At 34.8% G+C, this 19,551-nt stretch overlaps 1 protein-coding gene across 6 annotated transcripts in view; it reads right to left on the bottom strand.

The window, feature by feature from the left end:
• Positions 1-19,551, bottom strand: part of ARHGAP5 (Rho GTPase activating protein 5) — a 66,382-nt gene continuing 46,831 nt past the window's right edge. For 4 of the 6 annotated variants that reach the window (XM_037503191.2, XM_054689723.1, XM_054689736.1 and 1 more), the window contains exons 4-8: positions 12,196-12,273; positions 8,639-8,770; positions 7,152-7,257; positions 3,745-4,061; positions 1-589 (exon numbers count right to left, since the gene is read on the bottom strand). In XM_037503191.2, coding sequence (XP_037359088.2) covers positions 534-589; positions 3,745-4,061; positions 7,152-7,257; positions 8,639-8,770; positions 12,196-12,273 — 689 coding nt within the window. In that variant the 3' untranslated portion in view covers positions 1-533. Of the gene's footprint in view, positions 590-3,596; positions 4,062-7,151; positions 7,258-8,638; positions 8,771-12,195; positions 12,274-19,551 lie in introns of those variants that run through there. The other 2 variants (XM_054689738.1, XM_054689737.1) reach the window with 1 other exon arrangement.

Genomic DNA, 19,551 nt, shown 5'->3' with positions numbered 1-19,551 from the left:
AGTATAGAAACAAATTAGAAATTGCTCATCCTACAAATTAAAAGTACTTAATTAAAAATGACTAAAGATTAACACATACAAAGATTTAAGTCAATCAGACCTCACAGAATCTGACAAAATAAATACCAATAATTTGGCTTAATAACCATAAACCATGGGAGAAAACAAAAATACTATTTTCTCCAATGCTAGCAGCTTTGCTATAAAGTAGAATAGGCTTCAACATATTTCTAGTGGTTCAAAAGAATGCCTTTCCACTCCAAAATTGAGATCCAGTTAACAAGTATCTGAGTTATGCAATCTTGTTTTTGTGAACATTATTAAACTGAACTATTCTCTATAGACACATCCAGAATGAATTTTGGCTCTCCCATCATGATACGGTCAAAGCTCAATACACCTCCTTAAAAAAACTTTCATCCTATTGAGGTAAATTTTATTTTCCAATTTTATGCAAAAAAAGCTGATTTTTACCAATGAGATGGTAAAATTAGAGGCAACTATAACTTAAAATTGCACAGCTTCTTAATGTTTTATTCATAGCACTCTTTATACAGCAGAAGCTTCACTGTTAATTTACCGCAGCATCCTGTAGGTGAAGCACAAAATTACATTAATTATAAACAAAGCACTTTTGACTTTTTAAAATTATATATATTTATATCCAGTTGACAAATTAGCATCACAATTATTACTGTATAAAAAACTAAAAATCACCATGGAAGCTAAGGCCTAAGTTCTTATTCCAATTGTTTCTTTTTTATATCTATGATATCAGAAGTTAAATTCCATTACCTCAAAAAAGGTCTACATTATTTACATAGAGTATGGAAAATAAAAGCTGCTTTTCAGTTAGGTTGCTGTTACCTACAGTATTTACATTGTAAATGTTAGGGGGAAAAAGCACTTTTCCAACAAATGCCATTTCAAACGGAAATATATTGTGCCTGGAATTTTGTCCTTAAATTGAATATCCTAGTAAGTATTTCTTGAATAAAAATTGACTTTCAATAAATCTACTGAAAATTTGAGAGTACCATTAAGTATGCTTCTTCATATTGCTAATCTATTGATAGTGTTAAGTACAATATTGTAAAAACTGTAAGCACTGAAGCTTAAATGAAACAATGGCAACATGTGAATATGTGCGTAGATGGAATTTTATTTAAAATTATAAAATATAATGCCTTAATGTTTACCCATAATTATGAGACTAATATTTTTTCATCATTTAAGAAGTCTCATATGTCCCTAAACAGTGAAACCTTCCAGTAACTTACCAGAAAAAATTTAATTATATTATTCTGTTCTTAGAATTATTTTTCTAATATTTAAAAACAGCTAACCCCTTGGCAAAAACAAATGTAATCAATTCAGTGTAACAGACTGAACTACTGTACTTTAATTTTCAATTAAGGTAACCTACTGGTTAACTGAACCAGATGTAGAAATATTTAAGTGACCCACTAAGAAGCTTGTCAAATCAATTATAGAATGCACAATGTGGAGATAAGTTTTGGAGGTGTAAGGTAGCTAATGTGGAAAATGGTAAATGCTAGTTTTAATAACAAAAATGGTACTAAATGTACAAGAAAGTTAAATTAACATAGTATAAAAGAGAATAGCTTAAATAAACTGGGATTCACATATTACAACAGCAAAGTTATGACCGAATGAACTGAAGACATGAACAGTTCTGAAAATTCTCTTTTCAGTCTAGTTCCAAAAGAAATAGTCAGGCTTTTTTCCTGTACATAGTTTTGAGCTTTGTCTATACCATATATAGTAGAAAAATAAATTCTTTAGCAACCTAGAAACAGTTTATAAAACTCTTAAAGTTTAATTTTCTTTGCCAGACATGCCAATGTTAAACTGACAGCTATAAATTAAAGCTATATAGACAATAGGTATAATATAGAACAAGTTAAGAATACTACATTTACCGGATTTTTCTTTTTAAAAATTACTGTACTTTCTTAATTCCTGTGTGCTTTGCAATAGGAATAATAGGGATTTTGTTTTCTTAGAAAAGATAATAACATGTAAGAGTATAACACAAATAAGATAATTTATAATATACATGTACTTCAAACAGCAGCCTGGTTCATGTCAACATCTTGATTCTGAAGTTAAAATTAGAAGTACAATACCTAGGACATACCATAACTGTTGGGAAAGACAATATTTATTATAGGAAATAATGGAGCAAATCAAACTCTTAGGAGCCTCAAATCTCAAAATTATCTATTTACTATAATACACATAAGACAACCTTAAAATTGCAGTATGAAGATTACAATATGGACCACAGAACCTTTTCTTTACTAACACAAAAGATAACCTAGAAATAAAAGGAATGCCATTTCCTTCATCTCCAGAAAAAAATGGCATAGTTTGATAATGAATGGATTTTGAATGAAATCTAACTAAATTTACTGATGCCACCTATTCTGAAAATTTTTCACCCATAATTTAATGTTCTGGTTCTATCTTCACTAACAAAATGCTTAACCCCAAAAGCAGCAGTCATTTACAGCAAATCTGGTACCAACATCAAAGGAAAAAATTTGTTTTAAAAAATGGTGCAAAAGCCAGTTTGGATTTAGTACAACATATCACAGAAAAGAGTATGAATACAAGTTTGTAATTTATACATACACACTTCAAAGAGGCTGTCAGTACCCAAAGTATTTTTATTGCTATATTAGCAATGGATTTTTGGATATAGTTTTAAGGGCCACATAAAAATAGATTCAAGGAACAGATTAAATTGAAATCCTAGATTAAAATGTTTGGTTTAAAGAATTTTCTACAACAAATTTTATGTTTATGTATGAAAAGTTATATAACCTTATATGAAAATGTCATGAAGTATTTTCTACACTATACTAAATGTATTTCCCAAGAGGGAAAAAATTAAAATATCTAAAATATATTAGATTAAGAATACAAGACCATCAAAGATCTCTTGAACATGCATCTGTTTACAGAATTAACAGTATACAAGATGTTTATTTCATTATGGACCATAAAGAAATGAGTTGGTGACGACTATCCTTTGCACAACACTATCAACTCACTTTAGCCACAAGCATGTCGTTGGTATGTGTGTACAAGAAATATGTTTATTTACCCCTCTCATCAAATCATCCACAGGTTTACTTAGAATATGATGGTGCAGAAATATGTTAAGTGTTTATTTCCTTTCTTTCAAACAACATCCCAAGCATGGCATAAGTAGCCTGAAATTAAAAAATACTTAACTGGGCTTTTAGTTGTCTATACAGAGTGCTAAAGTGTAAATTAAGTTGCCCAAATTAGCACATCAAATAACAAAACCAGCCATAAAGCAGGCTGAAAAGCATTAAATGTTTCATATGTGAGTTTTTAAATCATTTAATTTCTATAGAAAAATTTTATTCACAATATAATGTGACAGAAAATGCCACAGGAATGATATACTGATTGCAATAAGGTTGCATGCAACAGCAGCTTTGTATTTTATAGCTATTTTTGTTTATAAAAATTAAACCTCTCCAGTCATGCTTATCACATGGTTTTAGATTTTGAATGTAAATGAGTTAGGAATACCATACAGTTCAAAGAGAAAATGTCTCATCATTTTGAATGTGAATTATCTGTAAGAAACATGAAGTATACTACTGAACCCTGAATCATGCATGTCTAGATTTGACTTTTATCCAATTTTGGGCTATTTGCAATCAATTCCTAGTTATATAATACCAAGAGGATCTGTCTGTAATTGTGGTTGTATCAACTGAGGTTGCAATGGTGGTGGTAACTGAAGCGGTACCATTGGTTCCACCAACTGTCCCGGGTTTGAAGGTGGTGGAGGAGCCACTGTGTTTGCAGTTTCTACAATTTCTCCGTTGTAAAAGAAAAACTGACACTGTTGAATGAATGTTTCAACGACAGACTGATGGATCTTAGTGGTAGACAGAAACTCTCGATTTTCAAAGTCAGGTCTCATCAAGGTTGGCCAAAAACAGATGGACAAGTTGTCAGCTGTCATAAGGTTGATTTTATTTTGCTGACTAACCCTGAAGTACAAGGAAAAAACAATTAGAAATCAATCAAAACATTACAACGAAAGAATCTTAGAGCTGGAAATTATCTCAGATGATTTACTTTTACCTTTTATCTTAGTCTCAAATTTAAAAAACATTTTTCTTCTTGTGCATTTTATGTTCAACTACATTCTAATAAGAGACAACAGTAAAATCTATTCCTTATGAGAACCAAAGACAGTCTTTTTAAAATATACCCAGGGGTTTTATAATTTACTTACAAAAGCCTCCTTAATTTGTGTGGGAAAAACCCTTTCTCTGAAAGTAAAAAGACCAAATGATGAATTTTAATGATTTTCTGGTAATAGAAATAAAATTCTAATTGCCTATCAAAATTTCCTGACTATTGTGTGAGACGAAAAGACAAACTAAAGTAAATAAATAATTAAAAAACAAGACCAAACCAAAAAGACCCAAGAGTAGAGGCAGCAGGTCTGTTGAGTCAAAAAAGGAAAGATACCCAGTCAGAGATGGGGTAACCACAAAACAAGCTTGCTTTAAGTAGTAATGTCTAAGTTGAGTCAAGGTTGATAAGTATTGGTAAAATGGTAGGAAGGGAGGTTAATTCAGTCAAAATTGTGGTTCTCAACCTCAGTGTATTTCGGAATTTCCTAGAGGGCTTGTTAAAACAAAGACTGATGATTATGTTTGGCGTGGGGCAAAGATAATCTGCATTCCTAACAAGTCCCCCAGGTGATTCTGATACTGCTGGCTTGAGGACTGCATTTTGAGAAAAACTAGATGCACTTATAAGATGTGATGAAGGATGAGGCATAAACTGATACTTCAAGTGCTATTAGTTTCATAGTGTAGCACTTATTTGTTGTATGCTTGGATGAAATGAAAAAGAGTAACTGAAGAAGTCAAAACTAGAGCCCTGAATGTTAAAACAGTCTGAATTTTATTTTCAGGATATAAGGTATTATTTAGGAAAGTTTTTTTATAGAAAGATCTTTGAGAAATATCATTCTGGCATCAGGATGGAAAGGGGATGACGAGTAAACAATGGCAGGGAGAGAGGTCAATTACAAAGACATCAGATTTCCCTAAATGAGAAATGGTACAACCTGAGCAGTGGCAAAATTAAGAATTGGGAAACAAGAGGAAAAAATTTGACACCATAACTCACTTAATATGGAAGGTGAAAGAATATAAGCAACAAATAACTCCCAGGGTTAGTTTTTTATGTACATTTTACATTTATTTATCACTTTATCTCCTGTATTATAAGGTTCCACATAACAGGTGACTGTTTTATTCACTGCTATATCCTCAGTATTATGAGTACCCAGTATTCACAGTACCCATTATTGTCTAGTTGAACATTCCTTTTAAAATGTAAGTTTGATGTTATTTCTCTGTTCTCCAGTGGCTCTCCCTGCCATTCAGAGTAACAGACAGAATATATAAATCATACAACGCTTTTTTCATTGAGAAAGTCTTGTTCCCTAAATCCCATAAATGTCAACTTACTCAACAATGTGCTTAGTGACTTGTAATTTATAGATTATATTCTGAAGCAACGTTCCCCACCTTGTCAGTTAAACTTTTACGACAAAAGCTAGTCAACAGGCTAAACTCAGAGTACACTTTCCTCCCCTTTCTCACCTTAGTCTATCCATCATATACTCCGCTTAAATCACACAGGCTTCTCTTTGCTGTTCTCAACACATCAAATGTTTTTTTGCCAGTGTTGCTAACTGTTGTAGTACCATAGTCAAACACAATGTCTAAACGAATATCTATGGTAGATCTGAGGCATACAGCAGGGGAGGAGAAGGGTTAGGGGTCAAAACAGGGCGCGAAGAGCACAAGGGACTGTGGCGATAGTGCACAGGTGCTGTTCGTGGTGGGAGAACTATGGCGACTACACATGAAGGGAAAAATCTAATACTGTCCAAAAAATTAACAACGTAAGAAAAGAGAAAAAAATTATAAATGTTTTAATGTCAAAAACAGGGTCTAAAAAATATCTGGTAGACCAGCACTGTTAATTCTTTAAATATGCTCTTCCTTTTGTCTTTTTCCTATTCCTTTTAATGAATTTCAATTTTTGCTGTAGCACTTTTTTTTATTTTTTATAAATTTATTTATGTATTTATACAAGCACTGGGTACATTCAGAGCGCGGGAGGGTGAGAGAATTCATCAGAGCCAGAGGGAAGAGTAGAGCAGGCAGATTGACAAGGTACACTGCTGAGGGGAGCAGCAGGTGGCAGGAGAGGTCTGCACGCCATGTGGGACCCTCGCCTGACAGCCTGGAACGAACCAGCGCTGTGGAGGCTGCGGGGACCCTCGCAACCCAGCACTCAACCGCTGCACCACTGGGGAGGCCCAGCACTTTAATTAGGCAAGACAATGTATGTTCATAAACCATGCCTACATTCCATATAGGGTGAAGTCTCCTATAGTATCCTATGCACACCTATTATGATTCCATAAGCCACTTGAATGGTAATTTCTGAAAGGAAAAATTCCACTAATTATGGTGAAAATACAAGGTATACAGGTATTTTTGCAGGGAGGGAGACTTCAGAGGAGGATTACTAGAAATACTAATATAATTATAGGGCAATTAATACAAAGATTAATGTTCTGCATTTCAGGTAAAATGGTAGATAGTAATATAAATTCAAGTTTCTGATAACATTTCACTGTGGAATATCCAACAAAACATGTAAGATACACAAAGTCAATAGTGTGATAGAAAAAAAATGGAAGCTTTTAATAAGACTTATGTTCTAGTCATAATATGTTACATTAATTATGTGACATTGGATATATATAATTTACTTCTTTAAACCTCAATTCTTCCAATTTCAACAGGTTGGATTTGGTTAATTACCTGTCATTTCATACCTAAAATTTTAAGTCTATAAAGGAGTTGTTAAAAAAAAGTGATAAAAAAGAAAATTTACCACATTTTAATATAATCATAGTATAATTTAATATAATCATTACATGTACTAAGAGTAATATAACTTTCTGTAAAACTATTTGATGAAAAATCCATTTTAAAAATCAAAAAGACACTTTTTTTAAAGATAACCAAAAATTAAAATACCTGTTTAGATGTGTTATTACATATCTGAATACATCATAGTTTACAGGAGGAAATTTCTTAACAATTTCTTTCAATGCATGAAGACGCTCTGTTTTATCCGGGATTTCTGTAAAAATTAACAAGGAATTTGTGTGAAGCTTATTTATTTAAAAATATTTGATAAAGCCTACTGTTATGCTTATTGTAAGGGACAATGAAGAATGTATTTAAAATATATTAGGAGGTAAAGAACCTGCTAAAAACATCATCTAATACAATAACCTCTCGTAAGTAAAGCTAACCATTGAAAGATCAAAGTGATTCAGAGATGATAAAACGTGAAATGGTGTATTAGTAACATAATCAAGCAATTTATCTAACTAGATATTGATTTAGGATTTACTAACATTGATTTAGAACTTACTAACACTTATATGTAGACTCTTAATAGCCAAGCTACCGAGAGAAATTATTTTAGCCTTTGTTGGCACAACTACTCAATTCTGAAGTTGTAACAAATGAACATAGTTGTGCTCCAAATAAAACATTCAAATCTGAATATCATGTCATTTTAAATGAAATTTAAAATTTAATTCTTTTCACCATTATCTACTTGCAAGCCACCCAAAAAGTAGTGGCAGGCTGAAATGAACCTTTAGGACATAGTTTGTCAACATCTGATTTAAAAGGTCACCCAATACTTATTTAGAATCCATGTTGTTTATCAAAAATCTTTCTTCATTAGTGGTACTAGCATTTAACTCAGTTACTCTCCAAATATATGCAAATTATGGAAACAGGACAACAATATGATCCTACCATAAATGGGAGACAAGAGAGTGCTACTGCTCCTCCTCATTCATTCCTTTTTCCCAACAGTTAACAATGTGCTCTTTTAGACTAGGCCAACATGCATACCGATTTAAGTAGTATAACCAAGAACTAAGAGATTCTGGTTTGCCAGATATTATTTCTAAATCAGTCTTCAAAAACTTCCTATGTGAGAAAGTTCTGAAGCTATTGTTTACGGTCAAGAAGAAAATCAAAGCTACCAACTGAACCATTTGCCCACTTTACATGAGAGTGTGTGTGTAAGGCAACTAAACATCTTGTAAAAGTATACTGAAATGATTTCTAATAAAAGAAAATTAAGAATTTTAACACACTCAAAATTAGAAGTAGTTCCACTTTAATATTCTGAAGACTAGTAATCAAAAGAAAATAGAAATTTAGAAATTACATTTATTTTAAACATTGAGAACACAATGTGGATTAAGCACTAAGTTACCTGATATTCAAATAGACCTTTTGTCTTATTTTTCAGAAATAACAAATATTCCTTTTATAATAAATGCATTTGGATGAATTATGCTGAAGGAGGAGTAAATATTAAGTACTATTTGACTGCTTTACTTTTTCAAAAACTGGCTTAAGGCATGACACCAAAGTTAATCTGACTTAAATTATCATCATTCCCCTCAAAGGAAAAAAAAAAGCTTTATACTTACTTGCTGCTTCCAATAGCTCTGGATGAAGAGAATATGGAATTAAAGGATCTGGCAAATCTGCAAAGAAAGCTTTAAGAGCTCCTGCTACAGCATTTACTGTTACTTCCATCGATACTAGACTGATAGCATGATCTACAAGACAAAAATTAAAATTTTAATTTATATGTATATAATAATTTTAATTTATTACAGGAGAAGTAAGCTAGGCAGGTATTTGTAGGTCCAAAGATTTTTTTTTTTAGATTTATTTATTTATGCATTCAAGAACTGGGGTACAGGTTAGAGGTGTGGGGGGGTGAGAGGTTGCACCAGAGACAGAGTGGGGGGCAGAACAGGCAGACTGACTGAAATACAATGCTGAGGGGAGAAGAGGAGAGGCAGGAGAGGTCTGCTGTGCCATGTGGGCTGCAGAGCCTGCAGATAGCTTCATGTGCTGTGCTTTAACCCCTTGTGCCACCAGGGAGGCCCAGGTCCAAAGATCTTTATTTAAATCTTCTCGTCAGCCTCCTTTCTTTATATTAATCCTTCCCCCATTGTTTTAATATGTTTGTTTAACAAACTATGAAGATGAGGAAGAGAATCAAGCAATAAGCATGTTAAATTACAATAAAAAATTGTTATATTTATTAAAATAGTAATCATAAGTTTTATGTTATCTACCTCCTTTTAAAATATTTTGTTTTTGATAGAGCTTCCATATGATCCAGCAATTCCATTCCTAGGTATTTACCCAAAGGACACAGAAACATCAATTCCAAAGAGCACCTCTGCACCCCTATGTTTATAGCAGCACTATTTACAATAGCTAAGCTTTGGAAACAGCCCAGATGCCCAAAAATAGATGACTGGATCAAGAAGATATGGTACATATATACCATGGAATACTACTCAGCATTTAAAAAAGATAAACACATGTAATTTGCAGCAACATGGATGGCGCTGGAAGGGATCATGCTCAGCAAAATAAGCCAGAAAGAAAAAGAAAAATACTGGATGGTCTCACTCATAGCAGGAATCTAGAAAACTTAAATAAGGGACCAGGAAAATGAATAACTGTAAGAAAGTGAAAATCAAAATCAACAAAAATCTATGAACCAGAGACACTTTTGGGGGGGTGGGGGCAGGAGGGGAGGGACTGGGGTCAGAATGGGGGGGTTGAAATTGTATGGGGAATATAAAAATAAAATTAAAAAAAAAAAATAAAATAAAATATTTTGTTTTTGGGCCTCTCCGGTGGCGTAGCGGTTGAGCGCTGGGTTGCAAAGCTGCCTACAGCCTCTGCAGCGCCGGTTCGATCCCCGGCTGCTCCCCGGCCACCTGAGGAGGGTCCCACATGGCGCGCAGACCTCTCCTGCCGCCCGCTGCTCCCCTCAGCAGTGTACCTCAGTCCTTCTGCCTGTTCTGCTTCCTGCTCTGGCTCTGGTGAATTCTCTCATCCTCCCGTGCTTCTGACTGTACCCAGTGCTTGTATAAATAAATAAATAAATCTTTAAAAATAAAATAAAATATTTTGCTTTTTAAAATTATTTGAGAGGCCAAAGACTAAAAAATTGTAAATAAGATTGCGTTTAGATCTTTTAATTTATACTTATAATTTTAATATAAAACAGTATGAATTTAAAGTTATCAGTGAAGTTCTAACTTAAAAAGCAAGAATGGGACATACTAAGGAGCTATCATTAGTTTTAATTACAATAAAATTCACCCTTTCCTTATATATGAATGATTGCTTATGACAGAAAATAGAAAAACAGACCAATAGAAAAAAAAAAAATACCCCCATCACCCTCTGTTTATACTTTAAGAATGTTTTCGTTCAGTTCTTTTCTGCTCATTTAAGAAAAATGATAAATCATAAATACATTTTATATTGGACTTCATTTTGGGGGCATTATTCAAGGTAATTAAAATTTCACAACCAATTTCTAAAAACATTTTTTTGGGGACAGTAACTTTAAATTTCAAACATGCTGAATATATGCTAAGAAGCCAACATATATCCCTAACCCAGAATCACCAAGTTAATATTTTACCCTATGTAAACAATTTTAATAGCTACAAAATATTGTTGCAGGTAGAATTTACATAATATTCTATTACTGAACATTAAGATGGATTTCATTTAAAAATATCATAAAGATGCTGATAAACACTTCTGTACTAAACTTTTACTTTCTTGTAATAAGAGCTACCCAGCAAACATTTAATATGGTGCCTGGCCAGAAAACTCTTCATGTGCACTCACATTAGTCCTAACAGTCTTATATCCCAATTCTAGATATGGAAAAGTTGAGACTTAGAAGATTAACCTCCCTAGGGCACCAAAACTAAGTGGGAGAACTAGAAAACAAAACCAAGGAGTCTAATTGAAGAGGCTGGTATTGACTACCATTACCCTTCCACCCCTTCGTTACTGGAGTGAAAGTGTACCATTTTGATATTATAAAGTCTAAATAGTTTTTCTAACAAGATATGTATTTTTTTTTAAAGATTTATTTATTTATGCATGCAAGAACTGGGATGCAGGACAGAGGTGTGGGTGGTGAGAGGATTCACCAAAGACAGAGTGGGGAGCAGAACAGGTGGATCCACCAAAGAAACACACTGCTGAGGGAGGCAGCGTGTGTGACAGGAGAGGTCTGTTGTGCCACGTGGGTTACCTTCCTGGTGATACTTACTTTTGTAAATGAAATACTATACAATTATATAGTATATAGTAAGGCATACCTACACACAAGTAGTACTTCCCAAAGCATACCTACAACCAACAGTTTACAAATATATTCATTTGCCTATATACTACCACAAAGATATTTTTCACTCAGATGATAAACAGTAAGTTTTTGTTTTAAATTTTTATTTCTTTGTCATTGATAGAAATTGAGCACATTTTCATGTATTTGTCAGTCATTTTCTTCTGATGTGAATTTCTTAATCTAACACAAGTATTTTACAATCTTCCCAGGCTTACAGTTTGCCTCCTCATTTTGTTTCATCTACTATCATACAAGGGCATTACATTTTTAGGGAGTCTACTTCATCCATTTGTCTATGCTCTCTAGGTTTCACATCGAGCTTAGGCCTTTTCATAATCTAAGATTATAAAAATATTCACTCATTTTACACTCTAGCACTTACTTTTTTTTTAACACTTAAAACTTTGATCTCATATAGAAGGTTCCTTTAATATGAGTAGGGAATATAACACTGGTCCAATGTTACTAATAACAAAAAAAAATTTTTTTAAATTGCATCTTTAAACAGGTGCCACCTCTGATATTCAAAAATGTTAATGCATTTCATAAGTCAATTTATTTCTTTCTAATTTTGGTATGGATTTATAGTTTCCTGCTTGACTATGGTATCTACTTATTCACTTTTAATTCCACCCAAAACTCTCTCCTGTCAATATTTAATATCCTTAGGTTTTCATAAAAAAAAAAAAAAAAAAAAAATCGATCTTACCAATATCCCTAGCTTTTCATATAAAAATCAGTCTTACCAGCAGGAAACTTTAAAAAGAAAAACAATGATTTTATTTTATATAATAATCTTACCTTGATCAAACTGCTTCTGAATATTGTCTTGATCAGTTTTGTTTCCACTAACACGGTAGAGTCCTTCAGTACATAATCCTGAAATAATAAAGAAACAGACACATTTTTACATATACATATATATCAACAATAAATATGTTTAATCTTAGTACACTGCATGGCTTACAAAAATATAGTGGTAAGATATTTTAAGAATGTCTTTGCGCATCTCATTTTAAATATAAATTCTTATCCCCCTCCCACCCTTCCTCATTTTAAGTAAGTTCTTTATGAACTGCTTTTTTATATTAAACCATTTAGGATAGTCAGGTCCATGCAAAATATGATACACTTCTCCCCTTTCCCCCCTCACTAAATACAGCCAAAATTTCTGAAAGCAATACAGGGGGAGGAGGGAGATCAATTAAACACTGAATGGTGGCGAGAAGAAGGTGGGCAAGCTAGTAACCTCAGAACTTAAGGAACAACATCACAGTGAGTTCCTGGGTTTTCTTTTGGCCTTTTCTATACCCTACACCAGGCAGGAGAAGTATATAACCCAAGATGCCAATAAAAACAAAACAACACAGAGAAAACCAACCAGAAAAGTCTGTGCTCTACAGTGAAAGGATTGGGAAAGGAACAACAGAGTGAACATAACAAAATATTTTTGACTATAAATGTCTATTTTAGCCAAATACTATAAAACCATTTCTCTTACATCAGAAGAGACAAGTGGGGAAATTAGAATTCAACCCCTATACAGCAGTAACAAAGATGTCCCCATTCCCACCTTGGAATTGCCAGGAAGGGCTAAGTGGAGAGTATGAACTTTCATCCCCCCCACCCCCCAAGTAAAAGGTATCCTCGTCTCCCCACCATGGTAGAGTTAGTGGAGACTAAATGGAGTGTCTGGAATTCAACCTCCACCTTGTAGTAATGATGGAGCTCCTCTGCTGCTGGTGCAGTGTCAGAGGAGGCCTGCTAAAATAGAACATTTAAATAAGCTCCAAAGTCTCCTACCATGATTTTCAAAATGTGCAGGATATTCACACAAAGAAAATCCCAACTTGAATAATACAATTAACAGACACCAACACAAGGCCTCCCTGGTGGCGCAGGGGTTAAAGACAGTGCTATCAAGCTATCACTTGCATGAGTTCACTCCCCTGTAGGAAGGGAGCTAACCCACATGGCACAGCCTACATCCCAATTATTGTATGCATAAATAAATAAATCTTATTTTTTTTTAAAAAAGACACTAAAAAGATGATAGTTGCAGAGTTATCTGTCAAGGAATTCAAAACAGCTATCATAAAATATTTAACTGAGCAATTATAAACACACATTAAATAAATGGAAAATCTCAGCAAAGAAACAAACATAAGCAAACAGAAATATAAAGAACCAAACAAATTTAAGAACTAACAAAAAAATATAGACAGAACAATAAATTGAAAAATGGGCTCAACAGCAAAAATGGAGATGAGAGAGTAATAAATAAGTGAACATGAAGATAAATTAACAGATCTAAACATAAAGAAATTAGATTTAAAGAAAGGAAGAGGCTCAGGAACTTGTGGGACATATCAAAAGATCCAATACTCATGTCACTGGTCAAAAGTTTATACCTACACATCTCTGTGGTCAATGGAAGTTCCTCAAAACATTCTTAAAAGAGATGCTATTTGATAAGACATTGCACTCTTCTCACCACACAAAAAAAGAGCCAATAGAAAAGCAGATTCTATCAAGTTTATTCCTGGACCAATATGAAGACCTTGGCATGGAGAAGCATATTAGTTCTTTCTAACTTTTCATCTGGTTAGAATTTTATTCCTTTCAAAGAATACATAAGGACATGAAAGTGGAACAAAGTGTATGTCATACAAGGGATAAGAAAGTCAATATCCATAAATGCACATATATAAAGGGTACATAAATCTACTGGTAAAAGTTCCATGGGCAAGTTATAGTGAAATGTTTCACTAACAGTCAACATGACTTAATCTCACAGCTACTCTAATAAATGAAAGAAACCAGATAGAAAAGAATTTATTTAGCACGATACAATTTCATTTAAATGAAGCTCTAGGGCCTCCCCGGTGGCGCAAAGGTTGAGCGCTGGGTTGCGAAGCTGCCCTCGGCCTCTGCGGCGCCGGTTCGATCCCCGGCTGCTCCCCGGCCACCAGAGGAGGGTCCCACACGGCACGCAGACCTCTCCTGCTGCCCACTGCTCCCCTCAGCAGTGTACTTCGGTCCTTCTGCCTGCTCTGCTCCCTGCTCTGGCTCTGGTGAATTCTCTCACCCTCCCGCGCTTCTGACTCTACCCAGTGCATGTATAAACAAACAAACAAATAAATAAAATAAATAAAAACATGCCTCTATTTAAAAAAAAATAAATAAATGAAGTTCTAAAACAATTTACAGTAAGAGGAAAATGAGAAAAAAGGTTGCTGTGGTAACTTTTTTTACCATATCTATTTAAACAGTGTGTCAGTTCTTCCCAATGTAGATGATAATATATTTTTTTAAAGATTTATTTATGCACACAAGAGCTGGGGTACAGGCCAGAGATGCAGGGGGTTGAGAGGATTCACAGAGACAGAGCGGGGAACAGAACAGGCAGACTGACTGAAATACACTGCCGAGCGGAGCAGTGGGCAAGTCAGGAGAGGTCTGCTTCGCTATGTGGGTTTCTCTCTGGCTGGCCAGGGATCAAACTCATGCTGCAGAGGCTGCGGATTGCTTCATAGTGTGGTGTTTAACCCCCTGCACCACCAGGGAGGCCAGATGATAATAAATTTTTTTTAATTTATTTTTTTATTTTTATATTCCCCATACAATTGCAACCGCCTTATTTTGACCCCAACCCCCCACCCCCCCCACCCCCAAAGTGTGTCTCTGGTTCATCGTTGTTTGTTGTTTTTGATTTTTTTCTTTCTTATAGTTATTCTTTTTCCTGGTCCCTTATTTAGGTTTTCTAGATTCCTGTTATGAGTGAGACCATCCGGTATTTTTCTTTTTCTTTCTGGCTTATTTCGCTGAGCATGATCCCTTCCAGCTCCATCCATGATGCTGCAAATTGCACGTGTTTACCTTTTTTGAATGCTGAGTAATATTCCATTGTGTATATGTACAACAGATGATGATAATTTTTAAGAGGGCATGTGAACAGATTGATTCAAGTGATTACTGGGAACCAGCAGGATGATAAAACTGATTCAAGAGACTGAATTAAAAGTCAGTGAAGTTAATGTCTCTTCTACCTCCCCCTTATTGAGATAACACTGGTTTATAACACTTTATATGACCTAGGGGAATAGGTTCACACAAAAAATTTTGGTGGCTGGAAGACTAATTGAGAAAGGACATAAAAGGTGATGAAAATGTTCTATACCTTGACAAGTACATGAATTTAGCAGGTGTATACATTTGTTGAAACCTAACTGCACCCTTAAATTTAGTGTGCTTTGTGTAATTGGACCTTAAAAATAAAAGAATCGTAGGTAAATATTAACTCTAGTTACGTCTCCAGTGTAGAGTGGTATGAGTATTTGTGTATTCTAGATTTGGGCAATATATTGAAGATAAGGGAGCAAGAATTCTCACTTTTGGAGAACGGAATTACTAAAAATGAAAGAACTAAAATGTGCTTTTGGTACTGGATTATAACTGGAGATAGCTTTAAGAGGGTACAGTAAAAACTATAATACTGGTTTCTATTTTTTTTAAAGATTTATTTATTTATGGATATAAGAGCTGGGGTACAGGCCAGCAATACAGGGGGAGGAGGTGAGAGGATTCACCAGAGACAGAGTGGGGAGCAGAACAGGCAGACTGACTAAGGGGAGCAATGGGCGAGACAGGAGAGGTCTGGTGAACCATGTGGGTTGCTCCTTGGTCAGCCAGGGATCGGGAATCCAATTCATGCTGCAGAAGCTGCAGATTGCTCCCCTGTGCCACCAGGGAGGCCCTAATATTGGTTTCTAAATCTCATTCTCACCAAAACAATTCAGACCTTTTAGGAAAAGAAAGCTACTTCTGAAGTTGGATCAATAAAAGTACATACCAAATCAAACCTGGTATATTTTAAGCCAGAAAGTAAGAAAAATAATTTTTTTTAAAGATTTATTTGTGTATGCAAATAAGAGCTGGGGTATAAACCAGAGATGAGGGTGTGACAGGATTCACCAGAGACAGAGTGGGGAACAGAACAGGGAGACTGACTGAAATACAGTGTTGAGGGGAGCACCAGGCAAGATATGTGGGTTTCTCCCTGGCCGGCTGGGGATCGAACTCGTGCTGCGGATGCTGCGGATTGCTTCATAGTGCAGTGCTTAACCCCGTGTGTCACCAGGGAGGCCCAAGAAAATGTTTAAAGAACAATGTGGACATATTTTTTAAAGGACACAGACGTCCTTTGGCCTAAGCTAGGCCTAAGCTAGGACAATATGAATGTAAGATACGGACTAAAACTCACCAAGCTTTAGAACACACAAGTCCATACCAATTACAATACAAATAAAGTTATTAAATCCAAAGTCTTAATTTCAGTGAAGAAGCCTGACAGACACTGCCAAATGATCACAATTATTATCATCTACATTGGGAAAAACTGACACTGGTTAAATAGATATGGTAATACGCTTAGAAGGACATAGCGTGGTCATTATGGTGGTATGTCTAACAAGAAGAAATAATTTAAACTTAATCATGAGGAAACACTAAATTCAAAAAGGAGGAAAAAGTTTATTCTTACAGTAAAATGTCAATCAGGAAACACAGGAGGAATGATAAAAATAAAAAAAAAAAATCATCAATGGAGGCAAAAACTAGGGGCTAAAAGTCTGATGATAACCTGAAAGTTAATAAAGACAAAAGAATGAGGAACTCTTCTGAATTAAAGGTGTCAAAAAAGACAGGATCATTAAATGCTAATGTATCTAGATCTGATTCTGGATTGCCCCATATAAAAAATGGGCCCAAAATACTGAAGTTGACAAACATTGACTGAAGATTAGCATTTATGTGCCAAATGAAAATCACATGGTACTTAATAATCTGTGCTAAAAACCTTACCTTTCACTAACTAAAAATTAAAATGATATAATGCAAGCAAACAAAAAACTCAACAACTCACTGAGCTAGATGTTAATTATTCAAGCTCAATTTGGACTTAAAACATCCAGAGCATCTACTATCCTAGGACTCCAAGCAACAAAGGTATTAGAAATCTACCAATACCCACAGCTAAATATAAAATTTAGAAATTTAAAATGGCATCTATAATCAAGTATCATAATCTTTTTTCTTTTACTAGAAAGGTAATTAACCCTTGGACCTTACAAAACTATTATCTGAAATTTTAAAATGACATAAGTTCTATCTGGGTTGCTAATAGGTATAAACTAGGTTTCACTACTTGTTTCTAATATACATTTAGGTTGAAATTTAAGTATTATAATGGATTAGAATGGACAAGGGAGGAATAAAAATGTGTAGATAATCCATATATTAAATAAGTATGTTCAGAAAGAGTGACAATAGCAAGAGATGAAGAAGGAAATTTCAGTGCCCAGCTCCTTACAGAAACAACTACTGAGCTGCCAAAAATTGTCAGAATTAATTTTCGCTAAACTCTGGGATACAATAAAAAACTTACAACCACTAGAAGACTTGGTGAAGACAAAAGCTTTAAACTGCCCACCTATCATTCCCCACACCCAACTGGAAACAAACAGGACATCAGCCTGCATGTGGAGTAGGTTGCAACTGCCCGAAGTAATTCAGATCATATTCTAAAAAAATTGTGGTTGTGGATTTCCACTTATATGATGGGTCCTAGAAAGAACAGCACAAGGGCTTGCTTATGTTTCACTTAATTTGAAGTGTTCCCAGGACTGGGATGGCTTCATGGACATTTAAAGGCATAAGTATTGATTGCAGCAATCTAGAAAAATGAGTAACAATCAGGATCAGCAATAGATCAACTGAAAAGTATAGGAGAGAAATGCTGGAAAGGAGATTATGGGGGAGTAAGAGCTCATAAAAGCTTTTACATACACTGGGGAATTGAGAAGCCCATATACATGCCCTAGAGTGCACGTAGACTCAGAAAATGCCTGACAAAATTCGAAGCTTTCACCTCTGGCTGGCAACAGGCTCTGCCCAAGCTCGAAGCAAAGGATGAAGCAAGAGCTATAAATGGTTTGTTTAAGTGTGGAATGAATGCCCCAACACAGTGTCAATCACAAAGATTTAGAAACATTTTTCCTACTGTGGCTTCAGGTTTTGAAGCAAACTGTCAAGACACTAGCTAAACAGTAAGTTAATGTAATACAAACACCAGTGGCCATAAATGACAAAGAATACATGTTACAAAAATAAGTCTAGAAATGTAACTAAACAAGCAAATATAATCACCAAATAACAACAATATATCCAGGAGAATGTGATCTCCAGAGATTTCATATTATAAAATTAAGTGATGGTAAGGAAGAAAATATTGTGGTCCGTTTAAGGCAAAAACCAGAAACAGTCTGTGAGAAACACAATTACTGCACTACCTAGACAAAGACTTTAAGTCAACTTTTTAAACATGCACCTGGATTTTTGGGGTTTTTTTTTGGTGTGGGACCCTCGCCGGTGGCCGAGGATTGAACTGGCGCTGCAGAGGCTGCGGGCAGCCTCGCAACCCAGCGCTCAACCACTCGCCACCAGGGGAGGCCCAACGTGCACCTGGATTTAAAGGAAACCATGAATAAAGGAGCCAGGATTAATAAACAGAAAAATATGAATACAAGAAGTTATACAAAGGAAACTCAAAATAAAATATGAAGCTTAGAGTATAATATTAAAATGAAAATTAAACTTTACTAAACAAAGGGTTAGACAAATACAAACTTTAAAACCAACCCTTGAAAACTGACCATAGATCTTTGGCTTTCGGAAGGGGCACAGGAAGGAGAAGGGTGAAAACAGGCAGTTGGGAGAATAACGCAACAGACTACAGTGGAGGAGCAGGGAAGATATGGAGGTAGGAGGGCTACTGTGATTACACCTGGGTGGGTGGGAGGGTGGGGAAATCCTATACTGTTCAAACACTAACAATGATATAAATAATGGTATTTCAATAACAAAAAAAAAATTAGAAAACTTCACTAGAGGTTTTAACAATTTGTGCAGTCAGAAGAAATAATTTGATTGGTTAATTGAGATTATCAATTCTAGGGAAAAAAAAAAATGAAGAAAAACCTAAGTCTTGGAGACTTCTGGGATACCTTCAAGCATATTAACACAGACATGGGCAGTCCCAGATGTATCTAAAGAAATAATGGATAAAAACATTCTAAATATGGGAAAGAAGCTGACAAA

The sequence above is a fragment of the Talpa occidentalis genome, unplaced genomic scaffold, assembly GCF_014898055.3.
Source record: "Talpa occidentalis isolate TD23 unplaced genomic scaffold, MPIMG_talOcc4v2.1 talOcc4.11, whole genome shotgun sequence".
NCBI classification, from domain to species: domain Eukaryota; kingdom Metazoa; phylum Chordata; class Mammalia; order Eulipotyphla; family Talpidae; genus Talpa; species Talpa occidentalis.
This window is presented reverse-complemented; position numbering and strand designations above follow the sequence as displayed.